The sequence below is a fragment of the Python bivittatus genome, unplaced genomic scaffold (genome assembly GCF_059951505.1).
Source record: "Python bivittatus isolate LINGU-HERP-01145 unplaced genomic scaffold, Pbiv_v1 ctg000680_np1212, whole genome shotgun sequence".
NCBI lineage: Eukaryota > Metazoa > Chordata > Lepidosauria > Squamata > Pythonidae > Python > Python bivittatus.
In genome coordinates this window covers 9363484-9382924 of record NW_028277095.1, presented here as the reverse complement: position 1 = coordinate 9382924, position 19441 = coordinate 9363484, and the positions used below count along the sequence as shown (strand labels likewise).

General features: G+C 50.9%; 1 protein-coding gene across 1 annotated transcript; it reads left to right on the top strand.

Annotated features, from left to right (window-relative positions):
* Positions 1–223: 223 nt before the first annotated feature.
* On the top strand, positions 224–10827 carry DGUOK (deoxyguanosine kinase). Its single transcript, XM_088152087.1, has 7 exons — positions 224–899; positions 985–1097; positions 1479–1666; positions 4859–5006; positions 5861–5976; positions 6544–6643; positions 7255–10827. The coding sequence occupies exons 1-7, from the start codon at positions 833–835 to the stop codon at positions 7321–7323; spliced, it is 801 nt and encodes a 266-aa protein (XP_088008213.1). The 5' UTR covers positions 224–832; the 3' UTR covers positions 7324–10827.
* The last annotated feature ends 8614 nt before the right edge of the window (positions 10828–19441 follow it).

Here is a 19441-nt window from a genome sequence, read left to right as displayed (position 1 = left end):
GAAGTTGACGGCAAACTAATGGGGCTTCCGGCCTCATCAGCTTCTGGGGCCCGCGCGTTCACCTTTCAGGTGCCGAAGTTGACCCCGCCTTTTTTTAAAAAATAAAGGCGGCGATACTAGCAATTAACCCCCCCCAAACTCCTGCTAGTATTAGGTATTGTCAACATTCACGAACAGCTGATTTCTCCAGAGCTCTTCTTCAGGGCACACGTGAGGCGAAACGGGGCCGGGCGAGGCAACAAAATCTGCCCGGACCGAGTCCTGGGACGGGCAGCCGACGGAACTAAGCCGTCCCCGAGGCGACCCTCCTTTCGGGAAGCGACGCGGGCGGAGCGCGCCCGCCCCTCCCGCGGGGACGGAGCGGGCCTCAGCGGGCCGAGCGTCGCGGGGCCTGCAGGCCAGGCCTTCTGGGCCGGGGCGGCCCCGCTCGGCCGGATCCCGGACCGAGGAGGGCTGCTCCGCCCCGCGGCTCTCCCGGGGCCGGCGCCGCCTCCAGAGCCCCGTTTCGGGAGGCGCCGGAGGGGACGCTGCGCGGGGCCCGGGTCGGGCGGGGCGTCTCGCCGGCCCGCCGGGGGTGACTCCTCCCGCTCCCGGCTGCGGGCGACGCCGGCAGGGAACGGGGCTCGGCCGCGCCCGGGCAGCCTGCCCCCTCCGGGCGCCCTCCCGTCACGGAGCCGACCCGCCCGCGAACCACGGGCGCAAAACGGAGGCCCGGCGCAGGCGCGTGGAGGGCCGCCGGCCGCGGTGCCCGGGCCCCGCCCGGGGGGGCGGCGCGGGAGCCCCGCCCCTTCGCGCGGGCGCGCATGCGCAGAGTCCCTCGGCCAGCGGCGGCATGGTGGGCGTCACGCGCGGCTTGGCGAGGGCGGCGGGGAAGAGGCTCTCGGTGGAGGGGAACATCGGTAAGGGCGGCGGCGGGGCGCGGGGCGCGGGGCGGGGAAGGGCGGTTGGTGGCCGGCGGCCCTGACGCCTCTCCTGCTCCCGCAGCCGCGGGCAAGTCGACGTTCGTGGGGCTGCTGCGCAGAGCCTTCCCCGAGTGGCGCCTGACGCCGGAGCCGGTGGCCAAGTGGCGGGAGGTCCGCGCCGCGGCGCCCCGCGAGGTAAGGGCGGCGGGCTGGAGCCTCTGGGCGGGCTGCGCGTTTGGGGCCGGGCGGCTGCGCCCCTCGCCCCGCCGCGGGAGCGGGAGAGCCCGGGAGCCCCGTGGCGGGGCTGCCGCCGGAGAGGAGAGGAGAGGAGGGCGGCGGCGGCGGCGGCTTCCCCCGGCCCCCGCGTGACCTCTGGGGCGCAGAGGGGCGGGCGTGGGGGGCGCTCATGCTCACCAGCGGTGTTCAGGTGGAATCACGTCCGAGTGGTGCTCAGTTTTCCTTCCGGTCCCGCGTGGCCCCCAGACTGCCCCCCGCCCCGTGAAGGGGCCTCCTGCCAAGGGCGGGCTCCGGGCGCTGCAGCGCTCCGCCCCAGGTGACCCCCCGTGTCCCCCGCAGGGCTCTCCCCCTCAGAGCTTCGGGAACCTGCTTCAGATGGTCTATCAGGAGCCCTCCCGGTGGTCCTACACCTTTCAGACGTACTCGTGTCTGAGCCGGCTCAGGGCCCAGCTGGCGCCGCCGGCCGCGCAGGCGCAGAAGACGCAGGAGCCGGTGCGCGTGTTTGAGAGATCGGTGTACAGCGACAGGTACGGAGGCGGAGCTCGGCTCCTGCTGCTCCCCCCGGCGGCCGCGGGCGAGGGTCTGCCCTCGAAAGGGGCCGGGCGTGCGGCCTCCCGCCGCTGCTGCCTGTAGCGGGAAGGAAGGGCGTGTCTCGCGGGGGGGCCCGACCGCTGCGCCCCTCAAGCGGTCTCCGGGCGGAGCGGGAGTTCCGCCGCGGGAGGAGTGACTGAGGCTGCGGAATATGGGGGGTGGGACGGGAGCCAGCCTCCACATCCTGCTCTGAGCCCTCTTATAAAATTGGGCCCTCTGCCAGTCCTACCCTGCTTAGTGTGCCTGGGAGAAGCAGGTGTGGAGAAGGAAGATGGCTGCCGCCTGGAAGGTTTTTCCAAGATAGGAAAAGTGCATGATGAGTTCTGGTAACCTAATACGTCTGTCACAGTTTTGAGCTGGAGCACAACTCGGGGCTTAAGCAAAGGAAGACCCAGCAGATGTATTGACCTCGTCACAACTGGTCCCCGAAAGGAGGCGAAGAATCTAGACAGCATGGTCTTAGCCAAAAGAGGTTTTACATCATTTGGTACAAATGTACCTGATTGAAGAATAATTTATAAAAAGCTCAACTGCAAAAAAACCCAACAAATTACTTTTGAGCACTTAAAAGTTGGTAAAGAAAAGAGGTGTTTATTGGCTAAGCAAACACCCTAATCTAATACATTCAGGCAAGCAGCTTTCAGGGAAACTGGTAAAGAAGCCACCCAGGCCAGCTGCAGGGTCGCAGTGAGTGGGAACACGGGAATCTGCCCAGGGAGGAGCATTTGTCCATCTGGTGCCAGGCGAGGGGAGGAGGGGGATCACTGGAGACCCACTTCAGCATTGGCGAGCCCCTTGTTGAGGGATCTTTAATGTGGCAACAGCCTTTTCTAACTCTGGACATTCCACATCAACTGCAGCAGGAATGAGCTGCTACTGAACGGGATGGTTTCCTTTTGGAGGCGCAAAAGGTCCTTTCTTGTGCCGGTGCGGCTCCTTTCGGGAGTTGGGTCTGGTGCTCTCCGATGCTCTCATTTTTAAATCCATGCTGAGAGAAGTAATGACAAGGCAAGTATTTCTCTAAGATGGAGGAGAATGGGGAGGCTGAGGCACTGGTTGCCACTTTGTTCCACCAGCTTCACTGCTTCACGACCCAAAGGTTATGTGCTTATGGGGAGGCAACATAACTTGTTGCAAGAGTACTTGCCGTGCACAGAACTTTAATTCCTACCTCTATCTCCAGGCAGGGCTGGGAAAAGCTTCACTGAAACCTCAGAGAGCTGACCTGGTCAACTGCTGTTTCCTCTGCTCCTCACCTGCCAAAGCTTCGCTCGATAAGGGCAATTTCATCTTCCAGAATCTGTCTGGCGCTTATTTTTTGGCATCTGGAGACCTCGGCTGGGTCAAATGCTGCTGCAAGATTGCTGTTTTGGGAACCCTTAGCTTCTGTACTGTTCTTGCTCACTATTTTGGAGAGCAGCTTAAAGCAACTTTACAGCCCCAGTCAGTTTTGCCATGGGGTGTGTGTGAGTGAGTGAAGCACAGCCTCCTACCATCTTATGATCCAGTTTGTCCCATGATCAGCTGAGGCAGGAGTTCAGAAAAAAGATTTCTGTGGCAACTTCCTGTCCCTTGGACTCAACAGGACTTTTCTGTTGCAGAGTTTGACTCACACTGTGATGTTCTTAATCTGCTGGCTACATTTATTGTATTTTGAAATTGCTCTCAGGAATACTGTGAACTGCCTTGAGCCCTGTGCAGGAAGTGGAAAAGCAGGAGAGGGGAGAGAGTGGCAGTGCCTTTGTAGCCTTTTGTGGGGCTAAATTACAAACCTAGGAAATAATTCAGTGGGAACCATGTAGTTGCAGTGCAATTTATACCAGTTTATGTTTAAACTGAAGTGCTGTATTAGAAATCAGGGGATTGAGTTCTACTGTTCTCTTCTTAGGCATGGAAACTGGCTGGGTGATTCTGGGCCAGTCGCTGTCTCTCAGCCCAGCCCTCCTCACTGGGTTGCTCTTGGGGTAAAAGTTGCAGGCAGGAGCATTATATACACTGCCTTGAGTTGTACAAAATAAATACAGGATATAAATCAACAAATAGGCTGCAAAAACCCAGAAGATCACTGGATGGCCACAAATGATTGGAGTGTTCTGTTTCTCCTTGTGCTGTCTAGTGGTCAAATGATTTTTGCTAGCCAGATACAGCAGCCCTAATCCACCCTCCCTGTCTTTGGCTTCTGTGGCATAGTCAGCGTTTGTGGTTGTGAGATAAGGCACCTCTGTGTTCCCAAAGGAGCTAAAATCTAAAACTCCTCTCCAGGTAATTGCTTTGCATTAGTATTAGTAACAGGTTCCTTTATGGAATGTTATCTGTAATACATTTATTACTATTAATAGTAAAATAATAAATTATTTAATATTTGCTAAAGGCTGTTTTAAAAAGAAATAACAGCCTCTACTCACAATCTGATAAATATAAAACAAGTAAAAAAAGAGGAAGGATTTGATTTGGTGTGTTTTTCTATAACAACTTATCAAAATTCACAACTTCATAAAGAGATAAAAAAAGCACAGATTTAAAGAAAATGTAGAAGAAGGAGCAATAAAGGATGGATCCATCCATCCCTAGAATATCATAATTCACTAATTTTTTTTATTGTTTATGAGATATAAAGAGAGAAGAAGGCATAAGCTGCAATTTTTTAAAAGTAAGCAGTGTAAGGTGTGGCTGACAGAAAAGCAGCTTCAAATTATCAGGAAAATATTCTGGAACATATTCTTGGAATAGGCCAAGAGGACCTGCGCGCGAGCACTGGAATTGTTCTGTAGTGGCAGGATGGAAGCCGATGCCCTCTGGGCCTGGCTGTGGGGGGAGGTGTTTTTCTAGGGGGGCCAAAAATGATACCAGGAGAAGGATAACTCATGGGCAAGAAAATGATGCCACTGGATGGAGATTCCTGTTATTTTTCCACCTCTCCCAGAAGCCTGTCAGCCTTTTAAGATATTTATGGATCTTGTTCCCATTATTCCCAGTTACTGTGACCAACCCATGGGAGTTGTAGTACAAGGCATCTTAAGAGCATGATAGTCAGGAAATGTATATAGGGTTTGATAACTGAATCCTTTTCTTGCCTGGGTCTGGCTTCAAGGCGGCTTCACTGGCTTGCCCCTCCTCTCCTTCCCCAGGTACATCTTTGCGAAAAATCTCTTTGAGATTGGCCACCTGACTGAGATTGAGTGGATCATTTACCAGGATTGGCACACCTTCCTCCTGCAAACCTTTGGGGATCAACTTGCCCTCCATGGCTTTCTTTATCTCCGGGCACCTCCAGAGGTAAGTGAAAGGGCAACTAGTAACTGTTCTGTGTTCGCTTCCAAGCTCTCTCTAGCACCATTTACTAGTCTTCCGTGTTTTGCCATAATGAAGCATCTCCTGTTTGAGCTGCTCTTCCTACCTGACGTCTCTTTCGGCTGCCTTTGGCTCATGTTGTTCTGTGCCAGGTAGAAAAGAAAACTCGGCTTGCTCCAGCTCCTGAATTCTTCTCTAACTCAAAATGTGGTAGAATAATTGCTGGACTGTGAAGCCCAGTAGTGAATGCCCCCCTGCGTCAATTAGGTGTCCTGCAAATGGTGCCTGTTCAGTGGGCTTTTGGGAGCGATAGCCAGTCTTGTGAGGAATCGCACAATTCATTTATGGAGCAGGCCCCCTGTTGAGTCTGAGCCTTGGCAGAATGGGTCTTTCCTATCCCTTTTCTTAGAAGGAACTCTTGGGGTTGTTAATTTGGTCAGCCTATTCCCAGGGGCTTCAGCAGGACCCACACAGGGGAAAAGATTGCTCATCCTCTCTGGCAGGAAACCTCCAATATTCATTGTGTGAAAGTGACAGGCCTAGCCCAAGGAACTCCAAGAGACAATGCAAATTCAGTTCAGCTATGTTTATTAGCTACAACCTCTAGCAAGAATCTTCCCAGACTGAAACCCCAGCTCCCAAGTCAGCCAGGCACAACAGTGTGAATTCCTCAGGGAGGTGCCAGCCTCATCCTCTTGTAGCTCCCACGCTTCTCCAGTGAGGTAAGAAAATGTTTATCTCCCTGAGCCTGGCCTTCATAATTCCATTCCATCACAGAAAGTCCCCCACAGCTACTGGGCACATTGTGCTGGTTAACAAGGTCACTTTCTCCTTTCTAGGTCTGCTTTGAGAGGCTGCGCTGCCGATCCAGGCCTGAAGAGAAAGAGGTCCGGCTGCCTTACCTGGAGCAGCTTCATGTCCAGCATGAAAACTGGCTTGCGAAGAAGACCACCATGTGAGTCACGGCAGTGGCTGTTCTCTGCCGTCCCTGACATGGCCATGAGCAAGCCAGCTCAGCTGCAGTGCCTGTTATCTGGGAAGGATGTCAGGGGTAGGAAAGGGGAGGGGGGGTGAGGGTCGTAGGGAGAGGATTAGCAGTTGGGGCAGGGGAGGAAGGTTGGAGGAGAAGGACCAAGGCAAGGAAAGACAGGCAGTGACAGGAGAGGTGAAAAAGAAGGGAATATGTGAAAAGAGGCTGGAGGTCCCTGACGGCAGGATCTTGAGGGCCACCAAAGCTCTGCCTTATGCCAGCTGCCAAGGGAGAGGCTTTTCCACCAGATCCAAGAGACTGGGCAGGGAAGCCAGAGACTAGGTCTGTGTGTCCAGCTAAGCCATGGGGTGGGCACAGTATTCTTATGGCCAAGAGTTGCACTTTACACCCAGAAGTGTGATCACATCACAGGTGAACAGGAATTGGCACAGAACATGAGCAGGGACCAACTGACACTTGGTAATCCACGCTGGGACATCAGTTAAATCAAAAGGATTTTCATAGATGGGGTATATTTTTTTTCTCACATAGGATCCATTCTGGAAGTTTAAGAGATGTACCTGTCTTGATTCTGGATGTCACAAAGGATTTTGAGAATGACCCGAATGAACAACGCAAGCTTGTAGGCCAGGTAAGGCTATCCTAATATTGATTACTTCTACGAAAAAAGAATTGGTAGCGTATGAAAAAGGGACTAATTCATTGGTTTTTATTGTTACACTTTATTCCCTAAACAAACAGAGCAGTGGCCAGCCAAACACCTTGAACAGAGTTAGGTGATCTGCTAAGTGTGCTTTAGAGCTTGCTGTCCCCATGCCAGACGTGGCAGATAATTAAAAAAAAAAAAAAAGAACCCTGCAGTTGATTTTCAGAACTGGCCACCTTTTATAGTGAGTGGGCAACTCTCTCTCCTCTCAGTGCGCTTATTTCATCCCCAACATGGATGAAAAAAATTGGGAGCAGCAGAGATGTTGCTGTTGGAAAGCCCCCATTTTGAAACTGTTCCTCCTTCCCACCTGGGTGTCCAGAGGCCATTAATGCCCCCATTCTGTGTTTCATATGAACAGAGAAAAGAAGTAATCGCGCTACAAACCATGGCTAAGGTTCTGCCTCTTATCCCCAGTGTAAGCCATGGCCTGGGTTTGTATGTCACTGCAGGCCTTATGAACCAGAGGGGTATGCAAACCTGCCAAATTATGGTTTCTCTTGGTCCTTTTTAAAGGGTCTTTCCCTTTCTCACAGGTGAAAACTTTTATGAAAACTCTTTGTTCTGATCCTTTGCCTTCCGTCTCTACAACTGTCTCCAACTGAGGATCATCTCATTCTGCAACTAGCAGCTGCTTGTTTAATGCCAAGAGACCAAATGGGAACCAGTTTGCCTCTTTACACCCAGGCAAATAAAAACCTCCAGGCAGGTCAGAGATCCTGGCAAGGGGCTGGCCCTAGGGGGCTTCCACCCAATGTTAGCAAGAAGAAGCCTGCTGGAGCCAGCCTACATCCGAAGGTGGGGGACAGTCTCTGGGCCAAGCAGAGGCTTCACCCCCTCCCTCTCTGGCAGGAGAGATTGGCACTCTCTTTGATGGACGAACCCTGGCATAGCTACCTGAGGAGCTGCCCCAAGAGCGTGGTGTCCTCATGGCCCCTGCCTCCTTTCGACTGTCCCAGGAAGGGTCAGAGACTGATGAGCACCAAGTTTCAAGACCAGCTGAGGATCACAGTTCACAGCGTGAAGAAGTTGCAGCATAAACTAGGAGCCTTTCCCACCGTTCAGCATGTGGGCTGTTTTCTGTTGGAGCTGAGGGACACCCGTCACTTGGCACTGAGTCACACCCACTCTCATCTCGAATTGTCTAATGGCCATAGGGGTCCTGGCATGACGCAACCCAGCACATTTCCTAGTCTGCCTGGCCAAGTGCTTTTGCCACCCCTGTGCAGATGGGCTCTTTGTGGGACTTGCTTAGTCAGTGGCAGCACCACCACATGTTGTGTCAACCTGGAAACCCGACAATTCCAGAATAGGAGCAGGACCGTTACACCTCCATTCCCTGGCCCATGGTTATCCACTAGATACTTAACCTGCTTTGCTGTTCTCCAGACCCTAAAGAGCAGCATAATAAGGACGTTATCTTGATTTTTTGTCTCTGTGTGCTAGAAACAACAGCCACAGAAGCTATGTCAGCCACACATATTCACAAGGATAGTAACTCAGCCCTGGAGGGACGTGTGTAAGCTGGCATGTCAGTGTTGTGCCGATTGGTGCAATTTAAACTTTTTCCTTAAGGGAAAGATAAGCAGAGAGGTTTTACAGACTTTCTCTCAGTTTAAATTAATGACATTTGTCTTTTGAAGGATTATGTCTGTTTTATTGGTGAAAAAGGTCAGCGAACCTGAACAGTGGAGCTGCCTTTGGGGCTGATTTTCATTTGGTGGGCTGTGGGGAGGATGAGAGAATGCCAGCTGTTCTGTCTTGGAATTGCCTCTTTTTTCAGTTTCTCTGACTTTGTCAGCTGCTATAAGTCTGCAGCACAATCTGGCTCGTGTCTGTTAACTCTGCTGAATTCATTGTAGCTTACTCCCAGGTAAGTGGGTATACAACTGTAGCTTATTGGTTATGCTAAAAACACAACTCCCCTTTCTTTGTTTAAAAACAAAGGCAGTGACTATGTTGACAACACAGTTGTTATTGCTCAGCATATATGAAAGTGATTGCAACAAATGCTGCTGGGCGGCAGATCATCCTAGACAGATCCAGAAACTTCCCTTCCCCCCCGAACTCTCTCCTCTGCAGCTCTTTTTGTTCAGGGGCCGTTGCTCATTGGGCTTTTCTGTGTTCATCCTCTGACTGTTGGCATCCTTTTGTTCAAGCTAATGCTGTCAGTCCAAACATTTTGTCATGTCTGATGCATATGTGCAGGAGAAGGGCTGTCTCAGGCTGCTGCTCTTGTGGTTACTTAAAGGCACAATGATCTATTTCCAAAGGATCGATTCTTCTCCTGCCCCTGATGCTGCTGGGCCCAATCCTGTCCTCCTCCCCGCTTCCCCTCAAGTACCTCTTCTTCCAAGTCTTGAATGCTTTTTAAGTGCAAGTGTGGCTCCTCGCTTCCCTATCCTGTGGCTTCAGCAAAATGGACAGGTCTTTTGCTCGATAGCAGGTGGAACCTCCACTTGAATAAAAGCAGTCTGGAGAAGTGGTGGCCTGCCGAGAGGGGCTGGCTCAGGCGGACTGTTTGGAGAGGCAGGAGACGGTGATCAGAGAAAACATTTGCAAGTATGTTTTCTGGATCAGGGTTTGTGAACTCACATTGATTTATTGCTTTGTTAGAAGTTAGCATGTTCCTTTGAGACTACTCAGAAGTCAGTCGTAGCAGGGTCTTCCCTCTCCTGCTCTGTCATATTGACAACCTGTAGGTTTTCTCTTCGTAGGCCATTACAACATCTTGCTCTTTATTAGGAGAGGTAACTGGGCAGATATTTTCCCTGTGTTCCCTGCCAAAATGCTACGTCTGCTGAAGTTCTTTTTGACTCTTGCTCTTGAGCTTCAGCAGTTGCTTTCTGATCTGATCTATTTCCTGGGGTTTAGTTCCACTGTGTTTTTCTCTAGATTTGCTGCCAAACTTTGGTTAGGACCCTTACAGATTCTTCTGTTGCTCGCCACATTTCTGTAAATACTGTTATCAGTTCCTGTAGTTTTTTGACTTGGTAACAACCAGAGTACTGTTCTAACTTCATCTTCCACTACTAGAGGTTCTTGTAATTAGACTCCATTTTTTAATCCGTCTGTATCATTCTGCTGGCATGCCAATCTGAGGTTGGAACCTCCTCCTGAGTTTGGGGATCTTTTGGAAGACTGTTTCCATCTGAAGTGTCTCTGCAGATGTCATTGCAGTACCACTTTTTGTCTCTTCTGACAGCTCTCTGAAATTTTTCATTAAGTTTGTCCTGAGATCTTTGCCTTTCTTGGCTTCTCTTCTCTTCTCAGCAACTTCCACTGTTTATTCTGACATTCAGTTTGCTTCTGCTTTTTGGTCTTTGTCAGTCTCTTTTCACATTCATTCTTAGCAACTTAAATTTCATTCCACAGTTCCTCTGGTTTCCTATCAGTGAGGTTCAGGACTTCAAAGCAGTTTCTGATGTCCTCCATGAAAATGGTGGATATATGTTCAGGATCACATTTGAAAACATGAGTTGAAAACAGAGTTTGGCTTGTTCTTCTACTTCAGGTTGATGTGGAACTTGTACATGAGCGGTTCATGATCCCACAGTCAGCCCATGGGCAGGTCTTTGCTGTTACAACTGAGCTCTTCCACCTCCTTGTACCAATAATATAGTCAGTTTGATTTCTGTGGGCTCTGTCTGATGATGTCTAGGTACGTAGGCATCATTTTGGTTGTTTGAAGAGTGTGATAGCAATGAAAAAACCCCTGGCAGAATGATTGGCAGAAACTGTTGTTACCTTGCTTTATTTCTTTTTCCTCAGCTATACAGTCCAACTACCTTTTCCTCCTTACTAATTCCAACTTTGGCATTCCAGTCTCCAACCAGCTCTTGCCTTCATGTTCTGTTGCTTTCAGATTGAACTTGACCATAACTCATGTCAACCTCCTCTTCTGCCTCAGCGGCTGGAGCAGAAACGTAGATAATCATCATGTTAAAGGGTTATTCGTAAAGTCCAACTGATATTCAGTCACTGATTGCATTATACCCAAGTACTGCCTGCCTTTTCTAGGCAGTACTCCTGACTATGAAAGCGGTGCTGTTTCTTCTGTTTTTCATGTCCTAGATAATAAATGGTAAATAAACAACATGAATTTCTGACTGAAAGTGTCCAGTTCGCTGCCGCCTAAGATGTCAGTGTGTAGTCAGTTCACTTCACGCTGAGCTTTCCCGTAGTTGTGTTTCTTACGCACCATGTTCCCACTGTAATCTGCCTCTGCAGCTTTGGGGTTTTTTTCCTGGGAGGCAAAACACGTCTAGCCGCATCATAAACGCCAGAAGTACCAATAGAGAACGACACACGAAGCTCAGGGTGGAACTGTGGAGTCCTTGGTGCTCTCTGCTCTTACTGTGCCTCCCTCAGCTCCGCTGGAGGGAAGATGCCACAAACGCCCCCCTGCAGCCTGCTGTGGAGGGCCGGGCCGGGCCGGGCAGTAGAGGGGACCTTGCGGTGCCGTTATTTCACCGGGCCACTCGGTCAGTCCACCTTCGCTTGTTTTTCCTCGTGACAGCAGCTCATGCATGGCCAGGTTTTGTGCAGCAGCGTGTAAGATTTGCAGGGCAGTAACTTCCCTGTTGGTATAGAGGTATTAAACTCTGTTTGCATAGCTGCTGTGCTGTTAAAACATTCTTTTTTGATTGTGTAGCAGTCACATATTTCAACTTTTTTATTTGAGAATTTTCTTTTTCCCTAATACTCTTACATTGGAAATGTTACTATGCTGCTGTTACTCTCTTAAGCTTGTCAGAGATCAAATACAGCACGGGCCATGCTTGCCCAAGATACTGAACCTGGTTAAATGAACCAGAATACTCTCATTTTTCTGAGTTCACAGACATGGCAACAAAAGAAGGCTGGAGATGCAGGAGCAGAGATGCCTGCCTCAGGGGAATTCAAGTATTTTTAATTTTTAGAAAGGGCATGCAAATCAGCTCCCCAAAAATTAATTGTTTAGGAGTCCTCGTTTAGCAACTGCAGTTTGTTCCGGTGAAATGGTTGCTAAGCGAACTGCGTGATAGACTGAAGATTGCTGGTTGCTGCCATTTCGTTTGGTTAAGTGAACACCAGTATTACTCTCACTGGTATGTGTTGTTAGGCACAGAAATTTGGGCATAAGTGTGTGCATTGGTCAGAATTTTTTTTTTTTTTTACTACCATTTATTACCATCTGCAAACAGTCTTTGTGAGGTCACTAAATGAGGACTACTTGTATGGCCCCCAAACTAGAGGGCCCCATCTGGGCAACTCGTGTGAACCCAGAACGTGACTGCATAAACCACTGCCAGTTAGCCATAGGTAAGCATGCAAAGGCAACAAAGAAGGCAGTTCTTCCCTGTCTCAGGTTGTGATACAGTTAACTGAGTGTACACAATGTGCTAAGCCCCAAACTATGGTTTATAAACCAATATACTAGAATGGTTGTGTTCAGAAGTCATAAATTTGAACTTATGAACCCACCTGAATGGATTAGTGAAAGAAACCTATTTAGTCAGTCTGTGTGCACTTCAAAAACGTTGCGGATCAAATACTTTGGGCCTTGTGTGAGCACTTCTCCCCTCGGTGTGGTGGGGATGGTGGGAGAAGCTAGGCTTTCCCAGGGCAGGAAAGCTGATTATGCCAAGGACCAGCTGCCACTTGGCATTGAGGCTGGGACATGCAAGGCAGAAGAGCTGTTAGGCTGTGGAAGTGCCAGATGTAGTCTCCCAACAGGTCTAAGAAGGGACGTTATCTTCAAGTGACCAGCTTTAGGTGGCTTCATTTTAGGACACCATACATGTTATGCCAGTTATGCCAGGTGAATTTCTGCGGAACTTCTGCTGAGTGCCATTCAGCTATGGGAGCAAACCAGACATCTAGTCATTAAAGTAGCCCATCTTTTTTTCAGGCATCTGCATCAACCTGAAAAAAGGTGGTGGTGGTCAAGAGTACTGTGAAGTTTGCTGAGGCACTTTCAAATTGTTTCTGAAGCTGCGCAGCTCTCCTAGGGGGAGACAGGTGGAGAGAAAAGCAGCAATTCCCCATTAGAAGCAGCATTACTTAAGTATCTCAGACACGCACGCACCGAGAGGAAGACGCCTGGAGAATATACAGAAGTCTGCACTCTGCACCTCAGGGGCAATTCCTCTTGCCCGCTCTGCTTCATGTCCAGCCGAACTGAGCCTTGTTATGCGGCAAAGATGAACAAGGCGAGGAGGCCAGAGAGGGCAACTTACTGCCAGGTCCCAAGGTGAAGCCCGAAACCAGGATCTTGCTCAGCTTCAGAAACAATTTGTAAAAGGTGCTCTGGAGCATGTGGGCGTGCGAATAGGCCCCTCGGCAACCTGCTCAGGGGCACCTGGTGGAAAACTGATGGCAAAAGCGCATCTTGCAGCTTCAGGATGCCACACAGCCTTTTGCACTCAGATCCTGGGGTTGGACCCCGGAACGTGACCCACGTGGCTCGAGTCACAATGCACGTCCCACGGCTCCATCCTCTCCCAGGGTCCCATGGCCACCATCTGCAGACTGTCGCCACAGGTGCTGTGTTTGCACTTTGGGGAAATGGGATCTGCTGCCCAGGTAGCCTGAGAGCTGTGATCCGGTACCATCCTTGAGGCCAGATGTAACTTGACCTTTTTGCGCCAAGCCGGACCAGGAGCACCTCCCAAAGACTCTGGAGGAAGTTGCCATGCCGAGGAGCACGAGGAACCCCAAGTGCAGCGGTCCTCTTCAGAAACAAGCTGCGGACTGACCCCGGGCCGGTTTCTGCAGCGATGGACAGCAGCGATTGAGCAAAGGCGCTTCCGCACCAGCGTTCTGCGGATCACCCGACCCGGGCGGAGAAGCTGCCACGGGGTCACTCTGGCTCTTGCAGCCGCAGGTGCCCGCAGGCTGCCGCGGGATACTTCCAACCTCCTCTGAACACGGAGGAATTCCTTCTCTGCAAGTGTCTCGTGTGAATCCCCTAGACCTCCCAGCCGCAGGACGCGCCCAAGGACCGGAGGAGCGCGCCGCTGCTCCGCTGGCCCAGATCTCGGCGCGGCCGGCCTGCGGCCTCCCGTTCCGCGCGGAGGATCACGGCTGAATAGAGGCGCCGGGCAGAAGCCCCGAGGAGGAATCCAGGAGGGGGCCGCGAGTCTCCCTGCATCCCAGCTTGAAGGCGGCAGAGCGCCACGTGCCCCAGCGGAGCAACGCCGGCCCGGCGAGGTGCCGCCGCTCGCGCCTCCAGCCAGCCCCGAGGGGCGGGAGCCCCAGAACAAGGCGGCCCAGCTGCAGCGCGCGCGGCTTCCTCCCCTTCCGTCGCGGGCGGCTGAGGAGACCCCGCCGCGCCCAGCAACTGGAGGGCGATTGCGGGGTCCTCCGTCCCGTCCCGTCCCGTCCCGGCGGTGCCCTCTGGGCTGGGGGGGCGCATAAACGCACCTTCGGGTCTGGCCGGAGAGCGCGTCGGCTTCAGGCCGGCCGCCCCGCGGAAGGCGAGAAGGAAAGTTCCCGGCGCGGCTTCCCGCTTCGGGTTGTCCCGCCCGCGAGGCTTGTGCGAAGGAGTCGGCGAGGATGCCGCCGCGCGCCGGCGAGTTGGAGCCGGAGGTGAAGCGGCGCCGGCGGCCGGTTCTCGCGGGGACTTTCGGGCCGGCGGGGCGGGGAGTGGGGCTGCCCTGATCGCCGACCCGCGCGCCTCCCTCCGGGATGCTCCCCTTTCGGGGCACCCCCGCCCTCGCCCTCTTTCGCCCCAGAGCGCCGGCCGTCCGGGAGATCCCCGAGAGCTGCGGGGGAAGGACAGAGATGACGCTTGGCCCGCCAGCGCCGCCTTCTCCGAGGGAGCAAGCTGTCGGGGTCGCTCCCGGGTCTGAGGCGCTTTCCGACAGCTCCTCCCCGCGCAGGGGCAGCGAGGCCTCGGCAGGGTCCGTGGTCGAGCCGTGAAGGCGCCCGACGGCGATGCTGAGCAAGGGCGGCGGCTTCGGGGCGGCGGCGGCGGCGAGCGAGGGCTGCCCCGGGGCGGACGCCGTCTCCCGACGCCCGAAGAAGCGGAGGCGCTGCGGGCATTGCGCCCCTTGCTTGACGGGGGACAACCGCGGGACGTGCAGCCCCTGCGTGAACCGGCGGACCAGCCACCAGGTCTGTACGATGCGGAAGCGCGAGGCTCGGCGGCCGAGGGACGTGAGAGTCCCGGCGCAGGAGGGCAGGGCAGGGCAGGGCAGGGCGGGAAGCGCGAAGCTGCCCGGGATGGGCGAGGGTGGCCTTCCGGAGCGTGCCCGCCCGCACGTGGCCCGGGAGTTGTGGCGCAGCTCTCCGCGGGAGAGCGGCCGCGGGTGGTTCCGGTGCGCTCTCAGGCGGTCTTCGAGGGCGAGGGAAGGCCGGGGGGAGGGGGGGTCGCGTCAACGGGAGGGTCTTCCGCGCTTCCGCGGCAGGGTGAAGAAGGACTTCAGTCTTGCCATGCAAACGCTGCCGGCCTTTTTGCCCAGTGGCCGTAGGGGGAACCATGGAGGCGCTGAGTGGATCAGGGAGTTATTTTTGCAATCTCTTCTCCGCTCGATGATCAGAAGATAAGCAGCTCGTGCTGTTAGAAAGTGCCATGAATTGGAACCCCCTTCCCACAACTTAAGTCCGTTATTCTGCGTCTTGTACCCTGGACCACGTCTTTGACCCTTTTCACGCGCAAACCCTTCATATGTTTGAAGAGGGCTGCCGTCTCAGTGGGCTTTTCCTAATGTTACTTCGGCCGTTCTCCACAGGACTTGGGTTCTAGTCCCCTGATCATCCTCACTGCCCTTCCCTGAGCAGGTTCCGCTTTCTCCAAATCCTTCTGAGGTGTGGGGTCCAGAACTGGATTCAGGACTCAAAGTTGGGCCTGTCCAAAGCAGAATAAAGTGGAGCTGTGATTTCCTGTGATTTCTGTTAAGGCAGCCTCAAATTGCATTTACCTTGTTTGGGGTTTGCAATCAACAATTCACCAAGACCTTTTTCACAAGTACTAATACCTGGCCAGATAGCCACAAATTAATCTGTGTTTTTTAAATTTTTGTTTCTTAGTTTTGCATTTGTGTGTGCTAAATTTCACTCTGTTACTTCCCACTTGGTTTTTGTGTTATTTGCAGATTTGGTAAGCGTTTCCTTGACCTATTCTTCCAAAACATTGATAAAAGTACTGAAGCCAATAATACTGGGGTACCTAATTTGATACTGCAGCCAGATGAGAAACCATTGAGGAACATCCTTGGAGTGTAATTTTTGTGTTAACTTTTTTTGTCATGCCATTCAACCCACACTTGATCGCCTGTTGATCAGCACCTAATGGATTGCTGTGTCAGTTGCTTTGCCGAGGGATATATTATATCTACAGCATTGCCACACTCTAGAGTCCAGTTGCATTGAGGCAGTGTATAAAGCTCATAAGTAGATAAATTTGTTTATTTGAGGGAATTTATTCAATCAAAAAATGAACAGAATGGGGCTTCCAGGGGAGGTATGGTGAACTAGCACAGCTCCAAATGAGTGGAGATGATGACCGCAGCAAAGACCGAAGAAGAGGCGAGTCCTATGGAACCTCTCCAGATAAGGAGAGGATGGGAGATTACCTGCGTGTGTTCTGGATAGCTGCACCTTGCAGGTTTGAGCACTGGGAGACCAAGGGAAGCCATCGTGCTGTCAACCATGGTGGAGCCTTTTAAAGAAGCCTGGGTTCACTAACCTCACTTTCTAATCACTTTGGGAAATTACTTATTTAACTATCTTAAGGCAATTAGAGATTTTTGAAGCGATAAGTTTGAAAAGCCACCTGGTGAGTTTACCTTGATTATTGAATAAAAATAAATATAAGGCTAAGAATTTAAAGAATTGGAAATAAACAGCCAAAAACTAAATAAGATCTAAGAAAGTTACAAACAAATTAAGGGATCAGACAGATTTGGAATATTAGGACTTTTACTATAAGATTTTGGAAATAATTATATAAATAAACAGCTTTTCGTGGGAACTAAATTGTTTTGTCTATCCTAAGTGAAAACAGAAATTCAAGATTTCAGAAATTGGACACTAGAGGGGACTAAAGATTCCAGGCAGAAAAGGAAAAGGGAAAAAAGTGAAAGTTTGCCCTTTGCTTTTGGTTAGTACTGGAGTTTACAAAATGATACAAAACGTTACAGCATTTGAAATACTTTGGGAGATTTTTGAAGATGGGATCAGAAATTAGTAGCCACAATGTCAGCAATGATGTCTGCTTCTATGGATAGGCTATGTTCAAAATATGTTAATGAAGGAATGACAGATGTGAAAGAATGTTCTGAGAGATTTACAGGATAAAGAGGTGAAACAAATTTTGCCTGATGTAGAAATATTAGAACCAGAAATACTGGAAAATTTAAAAAGTGTGGATTATAAGACAGAGAAGACAACTAATGACACGCCAAGAGAATGACCTGGATAAGGACTGTTTATGGAATTTACAAAAGAGGTTTGCCTCGAAGAAGCTTTTGGGAAGGGAAAAAGAAAAATTGAAGAGAGATCAAATCCTACAACAATGTCTGAATTAATTAAAGATCAAGATTGTTAGAAGTAAAAGGAATATAAAATTGGTTTGTTTGACCAAGGTTGAAATAAGACATGTTTTTATAAAGCCCTGGTAACCCTTTACAGACTTTTTGGTGACACCAGGACTGAAAAGTTGATGATTTATGGATTTGCATATAGATAAGAGATGGGTTATAGGAAGAAGACATGTTTGTTTGTAATCTTATAGGGGGTGAAGAGTTACTAAGTTTGTTTATACTTGTGATCAGAAGTCACTTCTTTAAATATTTCTTTTCTTTTTCTTTTTCCTACTTTCTTCCTCTTTGGGCTTGAAGCTCTTGGTCCTACTCCTTAGCATCTATATGAGGCCAAGGGGTGAGGTCATCTGACAGTTTGGGATCAGGTGTTATCAGTATACTGATGATACCCAGTTGTACATCTTGACCTCAGGCCAACCAAGTGATGTTGTCAGATGTCTGGAGGTTGCGTGGACCTGGATGGGGAGGAAGAGGCTCAGGCTCAACCCTGACAAGGCCAAGTGGCTGCGGGTATTTGGACATCCAGGTCTGGAGAAGTTCAGTCTTTGGTCCTGAATGAAGTTATACTTCCTCTTTTGGGACTGGTGCATAATTTGGGGGCGGGGGTTCTTGGGCTCATAGATTGAGAGCAGGTGACCGCTATGGCTGGAAAGGTTTTTGCAGAAATTCATCTATTGTATGAAGTGTGCCCGTACCCGGATGGGAGGCCCTTAAAGTAGTTGCTCATGCTTTGGTCACCTATTGCAATGCCATTTATTGGGGCTGCCCTTGAAGACCACTGTCATAGTATGCCCCCGTAACATTGCTGCTTCATAAGCTCCTCTGATTAGCAGTAGGCTTCTGGATGCAATTCATGGTACTAGTTATCACCTGGAAAGCCCTTCATGGCATAGGGCCCAGTTATTTGAAGGACCATCTGTCTTCCATAGCCTCTCCCTGTTCTATATGATGGGGGAGAGTCAGCATGCTTTGGGTCCCATCAGTAGAACAACGTCGCCTGACAGAGCCCAGGAAGTGGCTTCTTGTCGCAGCATCTGCCCTCTGGAATGATGTCTCCCTCCCCCACGCCAGCCAACCGTACGGCCCTCTCCCTGACCTTATTTAGACAACCTCATAAAACCTGGCTCTTCCCCCAGGCCTGAGGCTAGAGAGGTCGGTGGACATCTCGTGGGATATTTGTTTTGGTGGTGCTGGCGCTCTTTTCCCAGGTGCCTATTTCATCCTTAATTGTTCCATGTTATAGGCTGCCCATCCCAGCTGGGATGAAGTCGGGATGCCTATAAAGTTAATAAACAAACAAAAAGTTGACCATGCAAGTTTGACTCGCTGCTCAGCATCCATTTGCTATAAAGGGATTCTAGCACTTTGCACTGCTGCTGGAGTTTCTGTGGCTGAACTCTTCTGTAAAAAAGACCCCAAATCCTCTGGATGGAGCGTAATTTTTCCTTGTAATGCCTCCTGACTTTCCATGGACAATATGTTTCTTCAGGGTGGGAGCTTCCTGGTGTAAGAGTAGGAACCTGATTTTAGAAGTGTCTGTTGGATACGCCATGTCCCTGAATGTCCAGACTAATTTTAGCAAAAAACTTGAGTGATTGAGTTGATGTAAGAGGAGGTGGGATTTCATCTGTCATGGCAGGCCAGCTTGTCTCATCTCAACAGGTGGTCTTGGTGGTTACAAACAGAAGTCTGGTTTGGTTGCGCTCTTGGGGCCAAGCGCTCCGTGTTCCAACAGATTGTGTGCAATTGCTTATACTCCTTGAGCATTGGCAGAAGGGGCTGTTCAGAGTGCATTGACCTGATCCTCACAGGCTACCCATATTTAGATGCGAAATTCAAGTAGAAAAACTGCTGCAGCGTTCTGCCTGGGAAAGTTGCTGTTATATCGTGATTAGCAATCAGGCCAGTGGTCCCCGCTTTGTGGACTTGATTCCAACTTCTTCAGCCTGGGATTAGATTCCTGAGGTTTTACTTTGTGTGATTCCTGCCTAAAGTCAGAGGTCCTGCTTTGATGCTGAGTTCACATAACACACTAAACCAGGGTTCCTCGACCTTGCTGGCTGGGGAATTCTGGGAGTTGAAGTCCACCCGACTTAAAGTTGCCAAGGTTGAGGAACCCTGCACTAAACCATGGGTTAAGACGTTAAATATTCTGCTGAAACAGGTAATCCAGAGTAGAGCTTCGTATAATTTT

What these genes read in the sequence shown, in the direction of transcription:
- DGUOK (XM_088152087.1), top strand. Translation starts at nt 833, where the DNA reads ATGGTGGGCGTCACGCGCGGCTTGGCGAGGGCGGCGGGGAAGAGGCTC. An exon ending in AGATCGGTGTACAGCGACAG is followed by an intron (nt 1,667 to 4,858) that starts GTACGGAGGCGG and finishes CTCCTTCCCCAG; the next exon opens with GTACATCTTTGCGAAAAATC. An exon ending in ATCTCCGGGCACCTCCAGAG is followed by an intron (nt 5,007 to 5,860) that starts GTAAGTGAAAGG and finishes TCTCCTTTCTAG; the next exon opens with GTCTGCTTTGAGAGGCTGCG.